The following is an 18516-nucleotide window of genomic DNA, read 5'->3' on the forward strand; positions in this document are numbered from 1 at the left end:
GGTGGAGATTAAGTATTATCTAGGCATGGCCCAACACCTAAACAAATACTTTGTCTCAGTATTTAATGAAACTAATGAAGAGCTTAGGGGTAGTGGCAGGGTAGCTAATGGCAATGAGGATATGGAGGGGGAAGTGAAACTCAAACAGCTTAATGGGACTAAATCAGGGGGCCCGGATAATCTCCATCCTAGAATATTAAAGGATTTGGCACATGAAATAGCAAGCCCAATGTCAAGGATTTTTAATGAATCTGTAAACTCACAGGTCGTACCCTATGACTGGAGAATTGCTAATATAGTTCCTATTTTTAAGAAAGGGGAAAAAAGTGATCCAGGAAGCTACAGGTCTGTTACTTTGACCACATTGGTATGCAAGGTCTTGATTTGAGGACTTCAGTAATTCAGCCAGAGGTTAGGGGTCTATTTCAGGAATGGGTGAGGTTCTGTTGCCTGCAATGTGCAGGAGGTCAGACTAGATGATTACGATGGTCCCTTCGGACCTTAAAGTCCATGAATCTATGAGTACTAGTGAAGAAAGTTTAGACTCTGAAGAAAGGGGAGCTCATTTGTTGCTTTCCCCTAGACAGTATCGCCTTAATCAGTATCCTGATGACTGAATCAGATGGAACTCCCAGTGCAGAGGTGAAGGCACTTAAGACAGTACCTTGGGCAAATCTCTTGAACTGCTGATGATGGTGACACCGAGAGGTTTAACAACTCTCTTGCATCCTGATACGCCTCAGGAGTAGACTGTACCGGGAAGACACCCTATGGTACTGGGGTGGCAGGTGATGCTAACAAAGGTACTTCTGCAGTCGGTCCTGACAGCCCCATATTGGGTTCTGGAGTCAACTAACTCCAGTGTTTAGAAGTGTGCTTCCTCTTTGAACACCTTCCCGAGTCTTTAGTTTAGAAGAGCTCACCCTCTTGGGTTTGTTTTGTTTTGTTTTTTTGGACAATCCTGGTACTGAGTCTGATTTCTGATGCCTCTTTTTCAGTACAGGCTATGCTTATTTGCCTCTCAGTACCAGTAGCACTAGAGTTGTGCTACTGACAGATGCCAAAGTTCTTCATACCCAGACTGATATAGATGGCTCAGGTGGAGGACATAGCACTGATTCCAGCAGCAGATATTTCAATCTAGCTGTCCTGGCTTTTTAGAGCAGGGCTCATAGATCCTACAAATGCCACATTTGTTGCTCACGTGAGCCTCCCCCAAACCTTGAAAGCAGCTGGAGTGAGGGTGACTATTAGGCATTCCCTTACCACAGTATTGCAGGGCTTGAGACCTGGAGAGCAAGGCATATCTCCGGTACCAGTGCTGGCACCCAGACTGGGTACCCAGATCCACACAAAACAACATTTTTTAACTAAACAAGTAACTAACTACTAAATTATACTAACTATACGGGGGTACTATTTATAGGTTTTGACTACAGACTTGCAGAAGCAAGGACAGGGAGCGCCAACAACCATCATGGGCAGTTGGAACTAACTGATGGGAATCGGGGGAATTTGCTTCAGAGGGCACTTGTGCTGCCCCGATGGGTACTACTAAAGTCCAACAACTGTGAGCTGTAGCACACAAACACTTACAGTGGCATGGACATATGCAATCTCTCAAAGAAGAATTAATGGATTCATAGATCTCAAGACCAGAAAGATCCACTGTGATCATCTAGTCTGATCTCCTGTATAATATAAGCCTGGGAATTTCCCCCAAAATAATTCCTAGACCATATATTTTAGAAAACCATCTAATCTTGATTTTAAAATGGCCAGTAACGGAGAATCCACCAAGACCCTTGGTAAATTGTTCCAATGGTTAATTACCCTCACAGTTAAAAATGTACATCTTATTTACAATCTGAATTACAACTTCCAGCCATTTGACCATGTTATACTTTTCTCTGCTAGATTGAAGAGCCCATTATCAAATATATGCACCAATATATGAATTGGAGAAGGATTGTGGAGACTCTCAGAGGAACATTCAGTAGTAGGAACTGAAAAGGGTCACTAAGGAAGATTCAAAGGGGTTCAGTGGACTACGGATTTGGAAGTGAGGGAATCAGCAGAGGGAGAAAAGAAGAAGCATTAGAGCGTAAGATTCAGTTTGTGCAGGCTGTTGTCATTTTTGTGAAATAGTAATCCAAAACACAAGTAATTTTTAGGAAAGAAGTAATATTAGAAAATGAACAATAGCGGGCAGCATATCAGGTAAGAATTTGCAGTGTGAAAGGGTGGGGGAGAAGTCAACATGATTTTGGATTGCAGAAAGAGAGGTATTATTAGACTGTATGATTGACAAGGTTTATTCCATCTTTCATTTCTGAGCTGGTAGGCAACAGGACTTCATCAGTACTTCTAGATTACAGCATACAGTTCTGGGGTTCTCATTACTGGAGAGAAGTCAAGAAATACGAAAAAAAATCACATCAGAGTAAGCAAAATGATTAAGTGACTGGTTTAAAATCTTTAAAGTTTTCTATATTTTTGTTGACATCTTGGTAATAGCAGTAGATCAATTATTTTCACTAAACCAGAAGTTAGATTTTGTGATAATTCTAGGATACATGCATATTAAATCTTCTGATATGGCCTCATTTCTGAAATCCAAAAAAGTCATGGCTAAAAGCACAATGCCAGAGACATTTTATTACTGACTAGGTGCAGGTTGTTCTGCTGCCCATTAATTCCTTTCCTGATTTGATCTCTTTTAATATTTATTGCTTAACTAAAATATTTTCCTGATAATGTAATGATTTAGTCTTTCACAGTTTCTGTCTTTATTGTTATTCTCATATTTGACAAATATTGCTGCAGTCAGGGACAGATTTCTGAGACAACATATAGATGTCTTATCTATGAATAGGAAAGAAAACATCCTATACAGTTTTAAGTGTATTTGATGGAGGAAGGAAATATGCGTGCTTGTGGAATTCTAGCATCTATATGTCAGGGAACAGACAACTTTACCATGGACGCCATTTTTAAAAGCTGCAGTTTTATTTTACTAAATTAACTATGTTAAAAACAAATCTGTGCCTGGTGTGGAATTTCACTGCATCAAGTGTTACAATACTTTTGTTTTCATTACAAGCAGGAGAATGCATGTAGAACATGTGTTAGGAAATATGACAATAAATTAGAATATAATTTACAAAAGCAAAAAATAATAATAAAGTAACAGTGTACCACATTAATACTGAGTATAAAATAATAAGCAACTAATCACAATAATACAAAGATATCTTCAGTCTGTATTATTAAGGATATCTATGTGACATTCACTCCATTAACAAAGTTCCTAATGAAATGGATTATTTCTGGGTGTATACACTTTGAAGGGTTTTATTTATAGAATTTTTTTCCTTTTAGTTTGATCTGCTTCAGTTGGTGATATTGCTGAATGGAAGTACTGCACCAGATTGCTCTGTGTATTTAGTACTCTACTATTTGATTCTAGGCCTGTAATATTTATACAGCCTAAACAAATAGTCCTATTGTCACTACTTAAGAATATAACATTATTTAGCTTAGCTTACATAGGTGGCTACAGTGTAGCAGCAGCAATGAACTGTGCTGGGGAAACCAATGATTTTTTTTCCTTTCAATTAGGTTTTATTTTCAGGTCTTAGTCAGAAGTGTGGTTTAGTTTGTAAATTCAAATACATTCTGGGTTTTGTTCCCTTTAACAATGCAAATCAATGTTGCTCCAGGGAGTTCCTTAAATTTCCAACCTCAGTGCTGTTTTAAGTTGCAGAGTAAACATTGGACTCCCTAGTCCTCTAGCACCAGTGAGAGAGCAAAATGTGTCTGTGGAAACACTCCTTGCAACTTTAATGTCCTAAGTGAGGTAAAAAAAAAGGTTCATTTTGAATACTTAAAAAAAAAAAAACTTTCTTGTTAGTTGAACAGACACATTAGCTAATAAACACAATTATGCCCTGGAGAAAACCAGATCCTGATACAAAGAAGCTTGCTTAGAGAATGCCACAGCAACACCTTTCCCTTTTATCATATTTTTGACTTAGTCAACGCATGCTAGCACCAAGTTATTCTCTCAATAGATGTATAAAGGTCATTCACTCATTAACTAAGGGCTATACCCTGTCCTTGATCCATATATGCAACTCCCAGTTTTTATTTTTTTTATTTATTTATTGAGAATCAGTGACAATGGGAGTTGTGAACACGGGGACTGAGAGCAGCAGATGGCCGTATGTGAGTAAAGTCATGCTTACTGGAAATGAATTCCACTGGTCACATGTGTAAGGAAGTGAAAAACACTGTCAAGAGGTAGCAGATGACAGGAGTTTGATGGTTCTGAATAAGTGGGCTACATAAAATGCCACATATAGATTGTCAACATGTTTCATAGTACAAGAATCCTGTTAAGAATATCTATTTTTTCCTTGTTAATTCACATTAGTAAATAGTGTGCAACACATTTGGCTTATTATTATTTGTTAAATACACTGACATTTAGATTTCATGTGATTTATTGAACTTACTTGTTTCATTGAAAGAGTCCTTTTTTTTAAAAGTGCCATTTGATTTTTAGTGTTAACACAATGTGTTGTTCACATAATTTTAATTGCACTACAACAAAGGAGACATAGTTGGTCACAAAAGCACATTCATCAAGTACCTGCTGCAAACTGCAAATGTTCAAGTACAATATATTAATATAAACAAGTACCCACTTTCCTTATCTCCTTGTTGAACCTTGTATCAAGAGGGGAAGGGGAAGAGGACTATTCTAAATTCTGGATCTGACTTGTCCAAGTAGTTTGGTTTCACATTTAAATGCAACTCAGAGTATTAACTAAAAAAGTATTCAGTGAGTATTAAGATTATGATAATATGACCAGAAAGTCCCCATAACTCTTTTATTCTTTGGTTGTAATCCTTGCCCACTCTGTTACGGTCTCCAAATCTGTGCATTCAAACACTCTCTCATAAATAAATGCCCTTCTATTGTATCAAAGAAGGGAACATCTGGAACCCACTGTAATTGTCAGCAAAGTTTGCAGAGAGACTGCCTTACTGTTACACAGTACATTTATCTTTTGCACTAGAACTTCTTGGTGATCGTGAGTAGGGAGTAACATGTAAAACACGACTAGATGCCTCTCTGTGGCTAGTGATGTAAACAATAGTGAATTGGAGTCATAAAATGTAAGCCTATACACTAGCAGTGAAGTATGCAGCACTATGGTCTTCACCACTATTGAAATCTGGCTTCTCCATGGTATCGAAATGTTTTTCCCTTTTAGTGGACATCTCAGATTCACTTGTACAATGGCAAAATGGCTATATATCTGTAGCACAGATTTATCAGCACACTTGTATTTCATGCACACCTGCAATAACTGTTGCACCTCTTAAAACTAAGTTCCTCGTGGTTGTTTTGTTTAGTTTAACTTAATATATGGCTCACAGCAGTGTTCAGCAAATATGAATTACTCCTAAGGGAATTAGGTGGAATGAAGGAAAAAATATAATTTTCTTTACTTCAGATTTATAATTGCTCCTTAAATAACATTTCCAAGCCATTTTATAATTTAAATTGTGATGCTGTGTAATGAGATAAAATAGTTAACATTTTAAGCTATGACTTAAGATTGTTTGATTCTTCTTTACTTCCATAGTAGACCAAGTCATAACAGCTACATTTTAAACAGTTTTAAATATAAATGGATTCAGTGTCATTGCTAAGTCCATAATAAAAATTACTTTAATGGTCCAAGGAGGTAAACAGACTATTGGATTTAGTCAAAAGAACACAAATGTTCCACAGTAAGCTATTCTATATGTGTTGTGTGGATCTTTCCAATTTGGCATGCCCTCCTTATACTGTGTCCAGCACTTTGGATGAATAAATCCCACTTCACAGAAGTTAAAATAATATTGAAATCCTGTCAGCTGGGGCTGACCAGTGGTTACGTTTTCCACAGGGTAATGTATTTGCAAGGACCTCAATCCCATTCCGCTGTGTGGCTCTCTTCGATGGACACATTTCCACAATGATATAACAAGGCACTCTCTCTTGCTTTCTGTGGGTCAGTGTCCTTGGCAGGTCTTACAGCACATCTGTCTGAAGTATGCTCGGCTGCAGAACTTGAACTTCAGCACCAGTGGGCAATAAGCCACTTTGTTCACATCTTTGCACTCTGATGATTGAGGGCATAAAAGGGAACAGATTAGACAGACAAATTAAAAAGGTACGAAAGGAAAGCTATTGAGATTTAGCATGCTTCTGCTTTGTCTATCCACCTTCCCGCTGTGTAAATGTTCTTTCTAGTACAGTTTAGCCGATACAGTATATTTTAAAAAGTAAATAAAATATTTGCAGGTCTTCTCTCTCAGACGTTTATAAGTATGCCCACTTTGTGTTGAAAGAATCACCATTTGTTGGGATAAGTGATCACATTAGACAGCTTAGAAATATGAGTCGTTCTTATATTTTTATAGCTTCTTTCTCAGAAGTTATTTTATTCATCAATGAAAAGTTATCCAAAATCTAGCCTGGGTTGCATTGTTTGGTACCATGTTTGTGCATTTATAAGATTCCCTGAAGTAGAACATGCATTACTGCTAGCAGCGATTGGGAAAATGAACAGTATTAGTAAAGGTATTAGCAGTGTGAGTTCACTGACTGTACAGCACAGCATGGCATTGTGAGTTTTACTGTAGGTTTTGTTCTTCTGCATCAACACTTTATATTCTGCAGGGAGACAAGCCATTTCTACACCTGTAACTCACAGCCATATAAGGGCTTTTTCTTACTTAGGTCTACATTCACAAAAGGAGTTAGATGCCTAACTGCCACTTTAGATGCTTAAATCCCAGAATCAGGCCCCACTGGTATTCACAAAATCCTGGTTAGCTGTGACTGAAACCTGTAGGTACCTGGACTCGCTTGGCACCTACATTTCTGCAGTAAAAGTTCCCTATGTTTCCCCGCCTACGTTTCTGCCTCTGCACATGCACACTGCTGCATCACTCTAGGCGTCCAGATGCCTAAGCCCCAGAGTGATGTACAAACTGGGGAAAGATAAATGTTTCTCTGGTCTTTGGCAAAATGCCTCGCCTCCTTTATTGGAGTTAGTGGAATCCCCCTCATTAGAAGTTTTTAAGAACAGATTGGACAAGCACCTGTCAGGAATGGTCTAGTTTACATGGTCCTGCCTCAAGAGCATGGGGCTGGACTTGATGACTTCTCGAGGACCCTTCCAAACCTACATTTCTCGGATTCAATGATTCAGTGTGGGGTTGCATGCATTTTAACCAAGTAGAATTTGTCCCAAGGCTTCATAATATTTCCAGAATCTCCATTCCACCTTTCTTTGCTTTACCCTCTCTATGGACACATACGAGCCTAGTTCAGGAAGTGGCTATTTGGATGATGGTGGACACAGTACTTTGGAAGCTTCTCACAGCTATTGTTTTAAAAAACAGTTTTGAAATAGATATGTGAATGATGAAATAGCCTCTTCTGTATGGGATTGTAGTTATAGGGAAGTGGTTTAACAGAGCCATTCTAATTCCTTGTGGGAACAATATCCACAGAACCCACTGTTACTTAATCACCAGTAAACCACAAATATTAACCCCTCCTTTCCTGAACTCTGTGACCAGATCAGAATATACCATGAGATTAAGTGTTACACAGCAGCAATATATACAAAATTACATGGTGTCTTCAGCTACTGAGACTGCAAAGATGCACCACATAAACTATAAAGAAATCTGAAACTGCATAAAAGAGGACAAAATAGCATTCAGGTAGAGTTTTAGGTGATCTTGGAAGTCTGGATTCAGCTGCCATGTGTACTTAGAAAATAAAATAATTCTGAATAATATTTCAAATGTCATAGTATATTCTGTCAGTAATTCACTTCTAACAGCAAATATAATGTTATCCTTATCAATGACAATTTGTCAAAACCTGGCCTACTATGCTCTAACTCTCCAATGAAGGGCTTGCAGAAACAAAGAGATCTAGCGGATGTTAAATGTGACAAGAAGTATCATTGCTTTCTTTTTCTCATTCTCATAACCTTACAATTTTGACTCTGCTCTTTCATGTACTGTTAGTTACACTTTCCCAGACAAAAATGGCTCTGAACTTTATCAAGATGACTGTGACACAGGCTGCCAGATACAAACACACCAAATAGAACATAAGAATGGTCAGGTCGAGTCAGACCAGTGGTCCATCTAGCTCAGTGTCCTATCTTCTGACATTGGCCAGTGCCAGATGCTTCAGAGAGAATGAACACAACGGGAATTTTGAGTGATTCATCCTATTGCCCAGCCCCAGCTTCTGGCAAGCAGAGGTTTAGGAACACCTGGAGCTTGGCACTGCATCCCTGACCATCTTTGCTAATAGCCATTCAGGGACCTATCCTCCATTAACTTAGCTAATTATTTTTTGAACCCAGTTACACTTTTTGCTCTTCACAACATTCCCCTGGCAACAAATTCCACAGGTTGCCTGTGTATTATGTGAAGAAGTACTTCCTTATGTTTGTTTTAAACCTGCTGCTTATTAATTTCATTGTGTGACCCCTGATTCTTAAACTATATGAAGGGATAAATAACACTTCCTATTTCATTTTCTTCACACCAGTCATGATTTTATAGACCTCTATCATAGCCCCTCTTAGTTGTCTCTAGTCCCAGTGTTTTTAATCTCTCCTCATATGGAAGATGTTCCATACCCCTAATCATTTTTGTTGCCCTTCTCTGAACTTTTTCCAATTTTAATTGTGGTAGAGAGAGAGTGCCTGAGACATAAGCCCTTGTATCAGAGGCTCGATGTGAGGCCTGAACTAAAGTAGTGATCAAGCCTTGCTAATAGGCAACAGAGGGTCCTGTGGCACCTTTAAGACTAACAGAAGTATTGGGAGCATAAGCTTTCGTGGGTAAGAACCTCACTTCTTCAGATGCAAGTAATGGAAATCTCCAGAGGCAGGTATAAAGCCTTGCTAATATAAAGCAAAGTTAGCAAGAGACAGGCTGTGAGCAGGCTCACAGAATCTGGCAAAAATAGGGCTGGTATTGCAAAAACACACACATTCCTGAGAAGTGGTAGGCACAGGACACTTGTGTAAACACATTCCAGAAGGGTGGTACCAGAACACCCCAATACCAAGTTGGTACAAACACATTCCCCAAAGACAACAGGAACATGTTGACCTCTTTTAAAGATAAGATCAGGATGATAGTGTGATGGATAGAGATGATTTGATTGAACCAACATGTACAACATAATGGGTGGCAACTAACCCCATCAGAAGGGCAATACATATCTTGTTTGTATTGGTGTATAAAATGGAGTCTCAAAAGGAGTGTCTTTGGCCAGCTTAGGGGCAGTGGAAAATTCCACCATTGATGAGCTGCATCCATTTTTATAGGCATACATGTGTTAGTGGTTCTGTAGAGTCTACAGGATACCAGGACTGTGCTTCGTCAACAATAAACCTGACCTAGTGCCTTTGCTACTAATGGGTCTGTGGTTATTGGGCAGTTCAATTGGAGCCTGCTGTGTGGGCTATCTGGCCAGAACCAGTGCAGCACGCAGAAAGAACAGATGCACAGCCAACAGCTGATGACACTTATCTTTTTTGAGATGGGTTGATCAGGACTGCATACAGTATTCAAGATGTAGGTGTTCCATGGAATTATATATTGGCATATTGATATTTTCTGTCTAATCCTTTCCTAGTGGTTCCTAACATTGTTAGCTTTTTTGACTGCCACTGAATACTGAGTGGATGTTTTCAATGCCTCCAAGATCTCTTTCTTGAGTGGTAACAGCTTTTTGTATGTATACTTGGGATTATGTTTTCTAATGTGCATTACTTTACACTTATCAACATGACAATTCATCTGCTGTTTTGTTGCCCAGTCACCCAGTTTTGTGAGATCCCTTTGTAACTCTTCACACTCAGCTTTGGACTTCGCTATCTTGAGTAATTTTGTATCATCTGCAAACCTTGCCACCTCACTGTTTACCCTTTTTCATATCATTTATGAATATGTTGAACAACACTGATCCCAGTACACATCCTTGGGAGACCTTGCTATTTACCTCTCTCCATTGTGAAAACTGACCAGTTATTCTTACCCTTTGTTTCCTATCTTTTAACCAGTTAGTGATCCAAGAGAGCAACTTCCCTCTTATCCAGAGCCGGCTCCAGCTTTTTTGCCGCCCCAAGCGGCGAAGCGGGGGGAAAAAAAGATAAAGCCACCATTGGCGGCACTTCGGCGGCAGCTCTACCGCACCGCTTCATTCTTCGGTGGCAGGTCCTTCGCTCCGAGAGGCACTAAGGGACCCGCCGTCGAATTGCCCCCAAAGACCTGGATGTGCCGCCCCTTTCCATTGGCCACCCCAAGCACCTGCTTTCTTCGCTGGTGCCTGGAGCTGGGCCTGCTCTTATCCCATGATGGCTTAGCTTGTTTAAGAGCCTTTGGTGCTGAAACATGTCAAAGACTTTTTGAAAGTTTAATTACACTATAACAACTGGATCTCTCTTGTCCACATGCTTGTTGACACCCTCAAAAATTCTAATAAATTGGTGAGGCATGACTTCCCTTTACAAAAGCCATGTTGACTCTTCCCCAACATATCGTGTTCATCTATGTATCTGATAATTCTGTTCTTTACTATAATTTCAACCAATTTGCCTGGTACTGAAATTAGGCTTACCTGCCTGTAATTGCCAGTATCTCCTCTGGAGCCCTTTTTTATAAATTGCATTACATTAGCTATTCTCCAGTCATCTGGTGCAGAGACTGATTTAAGCAATAGGCTACATATAATAATTAGTAGTTCTACAATTTCATATTAAAGTTCCTTCAGAACTCTTGGTTGAATACCATCTGGTCTTGATGACTTATTACAGTTTTTCAATTTGTTCCAAAACCACCTCTACTGAAACCTCAATCTGGGGCAGTTCCTCAGATCTGTCATCTAAAAAGACTGGCTCAGATGTGGCAATCTCCCTTGCATCCTCTGCAGTGAAGACCAATACAAAGAATTAATTTAGATTCTCCATGACAGCTTTGTCTTCCTTCAGAGCTTCTTTAGTACCTCCAACATCCAGTAGCCCCACTGATTGTTAGGTAGGCTTCCTGCTCCTGATGTACTTAAAAATGTTTGCTGTTAGTTTTTGTGTATTTTTGCTAGCTGCTCTTCAAATTCTTTTTCAGCTTTCCAAATGATACTTTTACATTGGACTTGCCAGAGTTTATGCTCCTTTCTATTTTCCTCAGTAGGATCTGACTTCCAATTTTTGAACGATTTCTTTTTGCCTCTAACTGCCTCTTTTACTCTGTTGTTTAGCCCTGGTGGAAAATTTTACTCCTCTGATTTTTTTCTTTTTTTCTTTGGGGTATACATTTTCTCTGAGGCTCTCTTATGGCGTTTTTACAGAGTTTCTATGTGGCTTACAGGCATTTCACTCTTGTGACAGTTCCTTTTAATTTCTATTTAACTACCTTCCTCACTGTTGTGTAGTCCCCCTTTTTGAGATTAAATGCTACTATGGTAAATTTCTTTGGTAATTTTCCTCCTGCAAGTATTTTAAATTTGATAACAGTATGGTTTCTATTATCAAGTGGTTCAGCCATAGTCACTGCTTGGACCAGATCCTGTGTCCACTTAGGACTAAATCAAGAATTGTCACTCCCTTTATAGGTTCCAGGACTACGTGCTTCAAAAAGCAGTCATTAATGGTGTCTAGAAATTTTAACTCTGCAACCATTCCTGAGATGACATGTACCCATTCACTACGGGGATAGTTGAAATCCCCCATTATTACTGGGTTTTCTGTTTTTGTAGCCCCCCTAATCTCCCTGAGCATTTCACAATCACCCTCACCATCCTTTATGCAGTGTAGTTGTAGCCATGTCAGCCCCAGAACATTAGAGAGACGTGGTGGTCAGGTGATCGGTAGTATATTCCTACTGCTACGCTCTTATTATTCAAGCATGGAATTTCTATCCATAGAGATTCTATGGTATTGTTTGATTTATTCACATTTTTACTATATTTGACTCTTTGCTTTCTTTCACATACAGTGCCATTCCCCTACCAGAACAACATACTTTGTTATATATTTTGTACCCTGCTATTACTGTGTCCCATTGATTATCATCGTTCCATCAAGTTTCTACTATGCCTATTATTTCAATATCCTCATTTAATACCAGGCACACAAGTTCACCTGTCTTAGTACTTAGACTTCTAGCATTTGTAAAATTATAAATTATAAAAATTGTCAGTATTTAGCTGTCTGCTTTCATGTGATATAAACTGAATGGGACTCTTTTTGTTTGATTATTTCTCTTCAGTTCCTACCTCTAATTTATCAATTTCTGTCTTCTCCTCTTTACTAGGATATAGAGTATCCCCTTTAATAAATCATCCCCTACAGGATATGTCTGTCTGTCTGAACCTGGTACTCCTCTGCACTTGTCAGCTTTCCCCCAGCCCTTAGTTTAAAAACTCCTCTACAAGCTTTTGAATTTTACATTTTAGCCATCTGGTTCCATTCTGGTTATGTGGACTAACATTCACTTTGACTTTAGTTTTGTACCAAATATATAACCCAAGCTCAATTTTTTGCTTGTTTAGAAACTAAATAATATAATTTTAAAATAAATTTTAAGTAGTCTCACTAAGAGCAGCTGGAATTGTCTGCTTAGCTCAGTCTATTTTGAGATGAATGGAAAGTGGTTGATCTTTATGAGAAGAAAAGATTTTATGAAATAAAAGCCTGCGATTAGTTATGATCTTTAGGATTAGTATCTTCTTGAAATCCTAAAAGCTTTCTGTCACCACCAGCATGTTAAAAGACTTTGCCTGATCATTTACTTCAAGGGTGACATTATAATACAAGCAATTTGGCCATGTAGACTAAATAGACAGGGGCCACTTCATCTATTAATTCAAGAAACTTCAGCTCCTGTTAATTTAAGAGGAATTTGTTTAAGGCCAAGAGGGATACACAGAAAATGTATGTTATGTACACATTATTCTGAGACAATACAGTCTACATGCATATATTCAGTTTTTAACTATAGATATCAGATGCTTATACATACAGAGTTATTTGTAATAAACTCCTGATAAATTGAGAGAGAAAACAGTTGTTTTGCAGTCAAAATCTAGTTTCCTATTTTTGAAATTTTGGATCTTTAATGTTTCATAATTTAGGGCCAAATTGTGCTCACAGATGTATGTATTCTAGTAACTTCAATAGAAGGTACAGTAGGCATTGCTCACCCTTGTTGGAACCAATATACATTATGATCTATACTAGGTAATATAAATTGGCTCTAACAGCATCTTTATCAATCTTCCCTAACTACTTTCATATGTCACCAACCTCCAATGAATATCTTCATTGTGAGCCAAGGGCAGAAATGTGTCCCTTAGTGGCAATGTAACTTTTAAAATTGTTACTTAAGATAAAAATTAGAAAGAACAACTGTCTTCATTAGAAGAACTTATCTCAGCCTTTCCTCTTCTTTATTGTTCCTAGAACACGATATTTTCTCTGCAATCACTGTGTTACTAAACAGCATGACCTTTTTGTCTGTAAATTAAGAGGTGATAACTAGGGAATAAGTCATACCCATTAATAAAGACTTTTTTACATTGCTTTCTATGGACAAAAGACAACTTCTTTGTAGCAAATTAATAGTTAGCTCTTGATCTGTAAAAGTGCAGGATTTATTTTATACTGCTGTCTTCATTGATAATAGATAGCCAAGAATAACAGGTGTAATATTATCTGAATTGGAATTAAAAATATCATGTTTACAAAGGGAAAGTCTGTTATGAAGATACACCTCTACCCCTATATAACGCGACCCGATATAACACGAATTCTGATATAACGCAGTAAAGCAGTGCTCCGAGGGGGCGGGGCTGCGCACTCCGACGGATCAAAGCAAGTTCGATATAATGCAGTTTCACCTATAACGCGGTAAGATGTTTTGGCTCCCGAGGACAGCGTTATATCAAAGTAGAGGTGTACTTTCAATCAACAACATGAGATTAGAAGCTTTCGTTTGAAATCAGAAGTTCTAAAAGATGGAATAGAATGCCCATCTAACCCTCACACTACATTGCTTCACTTATCTCATTGAAATCTCCATCTGACTCGTTTTCATGTTAATTTTGAAGCTTATGGAGCCAACGTGATCTGATATAGCAGCTATTAGCAATCTTGTATCTTTATGCAAGTATTAGGGTAAATACAAGCACTGTTGCAGTTATATACACTGCTACCTCGATATAACGCAACCTGATATAACACGAATTCGGATATAACGCGGTAAAGCAGTGCTCCGGGGGGGCACTCTGGTGGATCAAAGCAAGTTCAATATAACGCGGTTTCACCTATAACGCGGTAAGATTTTTTGGCTCCCGAGGACAGCGTTATATCGAGGTAGAGGTGTAGTTGAACCAAATCCAAAACAGGAAAGACTTAAGTCTAAATTTGTGCCTTCTGAATTAAAAGGTAGAATACAGGATAATATTATGATGGTAAACTCTAATAGGACAATAGATTTCTAACCATTCAATTCAGTCAGAAAACACCAGTAAACAATATTTTATGTTGTATTTCATATTACACATAAAAATGATGTTAAAAGACAATTATTAAGGTTGCAAAGTCAAGCTCTCAGAAGTTAGGAAATGCCAAAATTAAGGTTGGACATGCAATCTTAATTCAGTCCCTTGTGCATATGGATTATGAGATAGTCTTCAATTACAAGATTCTGGCATTTCTTAACTTTCAAATACTTGACTTTGCAACCTTAATAACGTTCCTTTCACATATTTTTGGTGTGTTATTTTCTAGGTTTTTCATAGAATCATAGAATATCAGGGTTGGAAGGGACCTCAGGAGGTCATCTAGTCCAACCCCCTGCTCAAAGCAGGACTAATCCTCAGACAGATTTTTGCCCCAGATCCCTAACTGGCCCCCTCAAGGATTGAACTCACAATCCTGGGTTTAGCAGGCCAATGCTCAAACCACTGACTTTATAAAGTTTCCCTCTTCTTACCCACCAGCTTTCACTCCAAACTTTTGCCCCTGTCTCTGGTCCAGTCCCAATGTACACTCCTGCCCCACCCCTAGGTCTAATTATTATCTCCTCTGCATTTGAATCTAGCATCCTCCTCCTCCACACTTCCTGGGACCAGTAGGGTGGCCACTGAATGCATAAGAAAGACAGGCACCCTGCTCTCAGTTCAGGTGCCTGGATTCAAACCTGAAACAACCTGCTGTAGCCCAGAGCTTTAATTAAATGGAAAGTTCTGCTCAGTCTCAGGCTGATGGACTCTTCGGGAAATTTAGCTGCTAAAATCAAAGATGTTTCTATTGAGCATGTGCAAACAACAATATTTCAACATTTTATGATTTGGTGAATTTGAGCAGATTTTCATCATAACTACAACAGGAACATCCCTGACATAAAAGGCTACCCCCCTGCCAAATTTCAAGTCCCTACTTCAAAGCATGGGAGTGCTAGTACTTTTCAAATATTTTATTTCCATGGACTAAACAATGTATTGTCCCCTAGCCTCATTCTCATAAATGGCTGAACTGCTTTGGCTGAAAATTTCAAAAACAATTCAGCCTGAGGAAGAAACCCAGGATGCAAAATTTTAGCCCAATCTGTTGAAGTTTGGCACAATTATAAGCAACTGAAATCATGGTCTTATAGGGAAAAGTGTTGGGTAACCTTAATAATAGGTGGTGCTACCAGCCCTGCCCATTCCCAGACAAAAAATATTATATATATATATATATATATATATATATATATATATATATATATATATACCTATCTCATAGAACTGGAAGGGACCCTGAAAGGTCATCAAGTCCAGCCCCCTGCCTTCACTAGCAGGACCAAGTACTGATTTTGCCCCAGATCCCTAAGTGGCCCCCTCAAGGATTAAACTCACAACCCTGGGTTTAGCAGGCGAATGCTCAAACCACTAAGCTAATATGTTAAAATGAAGTTAAGGTTGAGAGTACATATGACCAAATTAGGGTAAAAATCACTATAGCCATGTAAATATGCCAAAACAAGCATTATAAACAAAGGAAATGCACGGTTAAAGTTAACAAAAAAGAACAGCAAACAGGTGAATGTATGGAAACACAATTAAGGAATGCATGCAATCTTAGCTCTGACCCATAGTGATGCCATGTGGTCCCAGGTTACATTAAACCTATTTTTAAAGACCCACTAGATATTTTCATTTTTTCTCGTATGGCGTCACCACTTGGTTAATGTTATTGGGTGAGTGGCATTCGATGGATAAGGAGTACACTTTCTACTCTTTCTGCCTTGCTATGTATTCTAGGACTGACTGTTTAAAATCTCAAATATCTTATTGCAAGAGGTAGGTGGTTACAAAATTCTACCACTAGTCTCTCAGGCTACCAGAACAATCATCAGTTTTGCTAATGCTTTCATTGATATCTTACATACACAAGAAACCTTGATGGTTCCTTGAACATATGAAGTTTCTGTATGTAATAGAAGATCCCACTAGTACATATATCAAGAGAGACTGAAACATTTATGGAGCAAAATGTGTATATTATTAATTCATCCATGATATTGCTAAGTATGAATTGCGGGAATGAGGTGGTATAGCAGTCCAGGACATTGTTTTTATAAAGTGTGTGTTTGTTTTGTGTTGTTATTCAGAATTTATTTTATGTATAAGTTTGTCTAACTGTTTTAAAATCAGTAGAGACATTATTTTAAAACCATTAATGTTTTGGTGATGTATTGCAAAGTCAATGGCAAAACTCTCATGGAATTTACTAGGGCCGGGACTTTCACCCATAGTCTCTGCCCCAAAGAGTTTGCCCTCGAAAGCAAATGTTACCAAACATAAGAGGAAAAATACACAGAAAATGCATTAAAAAGTAAAATGGGCCAAGGCCAGTGCACTGTGGTGGTCATATGGGATCATAAAGAGTAGAAATGTCTTGCTAAAACTGCAATGTAAGTGCCATGGTTTTCATTAAACCAACAGTTGACACATGGTGGTAGCTGCAGCATCTCAGTTCTTCCACACACCGAGAGAAAAAAGAGTGTGATATATCAATGGTAACTGCTGGTAAATGTTGTCTTTTTAATGATGACTGCTGTATGATATTTGTATTTGCACAGTGGTCTCCAAATTAGAACTGGCTGACTAATGAAAAAAATATTTGTAGATAAATCATTCAATGATTGGTTGGACAAAAATCATTAAATACATAATTCATGAATATTAGTCATTCAGCTCTACTCTTTTCAGGGATGAAATACATTAAGAAGGCAAACTCACCTTCCGTGTTGGAAATGGGAGTACTGTCACATTTGCTTTCACACTGTTGCATTGATGGAGGTCGAACAGTTTCTAGACACTCACTGGATGCTTGTCCAGTATATGATAGACACTGCACTGTTCGCATCTGTTGTCCCAGACCACATTGTGCAGAACACTAAGGAAAAGAGAGAAATCAGGATAACAAGTCTGGTCAAATTTTAAAATATAAACAAGATAGCAGAAGAGTGAACAGGGATGGCATAGACATAAAATGGAAAAAATAAAGCCACTGAGGACATGTGTTCCAGAATAGATTATTCTATGGACATGTAGTGGTTAGAAAAAACATTGGGCAAGGATAGCATATACAGCATTTCTCAGCACCTCCTTTGGCTAATACAGCAAAGGGCACTCATAAACAGTTTAGGATTTTGCATTTCTAACAGTATATCCAAGCATCTGGCTTACAAAGGAGATGAAGAACAATGCAATACTAGTTCCCTGAATCAACCCAGAGCTGAGTTTGAGAATTCTATTTTACCCTAACTTAGGTTTTTGTCTTTAACAACATTAATGGCTTGTCCATACAAACACTTCACAGCAAGCTGTGGTGTAAATCTACCTTGCACTACCATTTCAAAACGGGGTGGATTAAAGCACTCTAGGGAATATTTACTGTGCAGCAGGCTAATAAGAAGCTTGCTGCAAGTTAAGTGCTCATATAAACAAGCACTAAGACATCATCTCTGAATGTAGTTACTCTTTTACCTCAGATCACAGAAAAAAATATAAAGGGAACAAGAATTTGAATCTCCCTGCTAGTTTCCTTGGGAGACCTCTGTCATTGGGGATAGAAATATTGAGGTATTCATCAATATTTCAAAACAATGTGCTAAACCATCTCAGAGAAAGTAAGAGACAACAGAATTTTCCAATCCCTGCATAAAACCAATAGCCTTTATGTTGCCCGCTTCTGTGAAGCATAGTGAATAAATAAAAATAAAATGGGCAAAATAATATACCGTAGATAAAATGCAGTGATATATCTCACCCTCTTTTTAAAGGGCAGAAATAGGGCACAAATGTGGTGAGGCCATACAGTGGAAGCATGATTGAAGTCAGGGCTGGCTCTGAGGGTGGACGGG

The 18516-nt window shown here is 38.3% G+C and overlaps 1 protein-coding gene across 3 annotated transcripts in view; it reads right to left on the reverse strand.

The window, feature by feature from the left end:
• Window positions 1-5624: 5624 nt before the first annotated feature.
• Window positions 5625-18516, reverse strand: part of ADAMTS6 (ADAM metallopeptidase with thrombospondin type 1 motif 6) — a 303817-nt gene continuing 290925 nt past the window's right edge. For all 3 annotated transcript variants that reach the window (XM_042841735.2, XM_024107369.3, XM_042841736.2), the window contains 2 exons: window positions 17390-17546; window positions 5625-6179 (listed from right to left, as the gene is read on the reverse strand). In XM_042841735.2, the coding sequence (XP_042697669.2) occupies window positions 6070-6179; window positions 17390-17546 (267 nt within the window). In that variant the 3' untranslated portion in view covers window positions 5625-6069. The remainder of the gene's footprint in view (window positions 6180-17389; window positions 17547-18516) is intronic.

This window comes from Chrysemys picta, chromosome 6 (genome assembly GCF_011386835.1).
Source record: "Chrysemys picta bellii isolate R12L10 chromosome 6, ASM1138683v2, whole genome shotgun sequence".
In the NCBI taxonomy this organism is placed as follows: domain Eukaryota; kingdom Metazoa; phylum Chordata; order Testudines; family Emydidae; genus Chrysemys; species Chrysemys picta.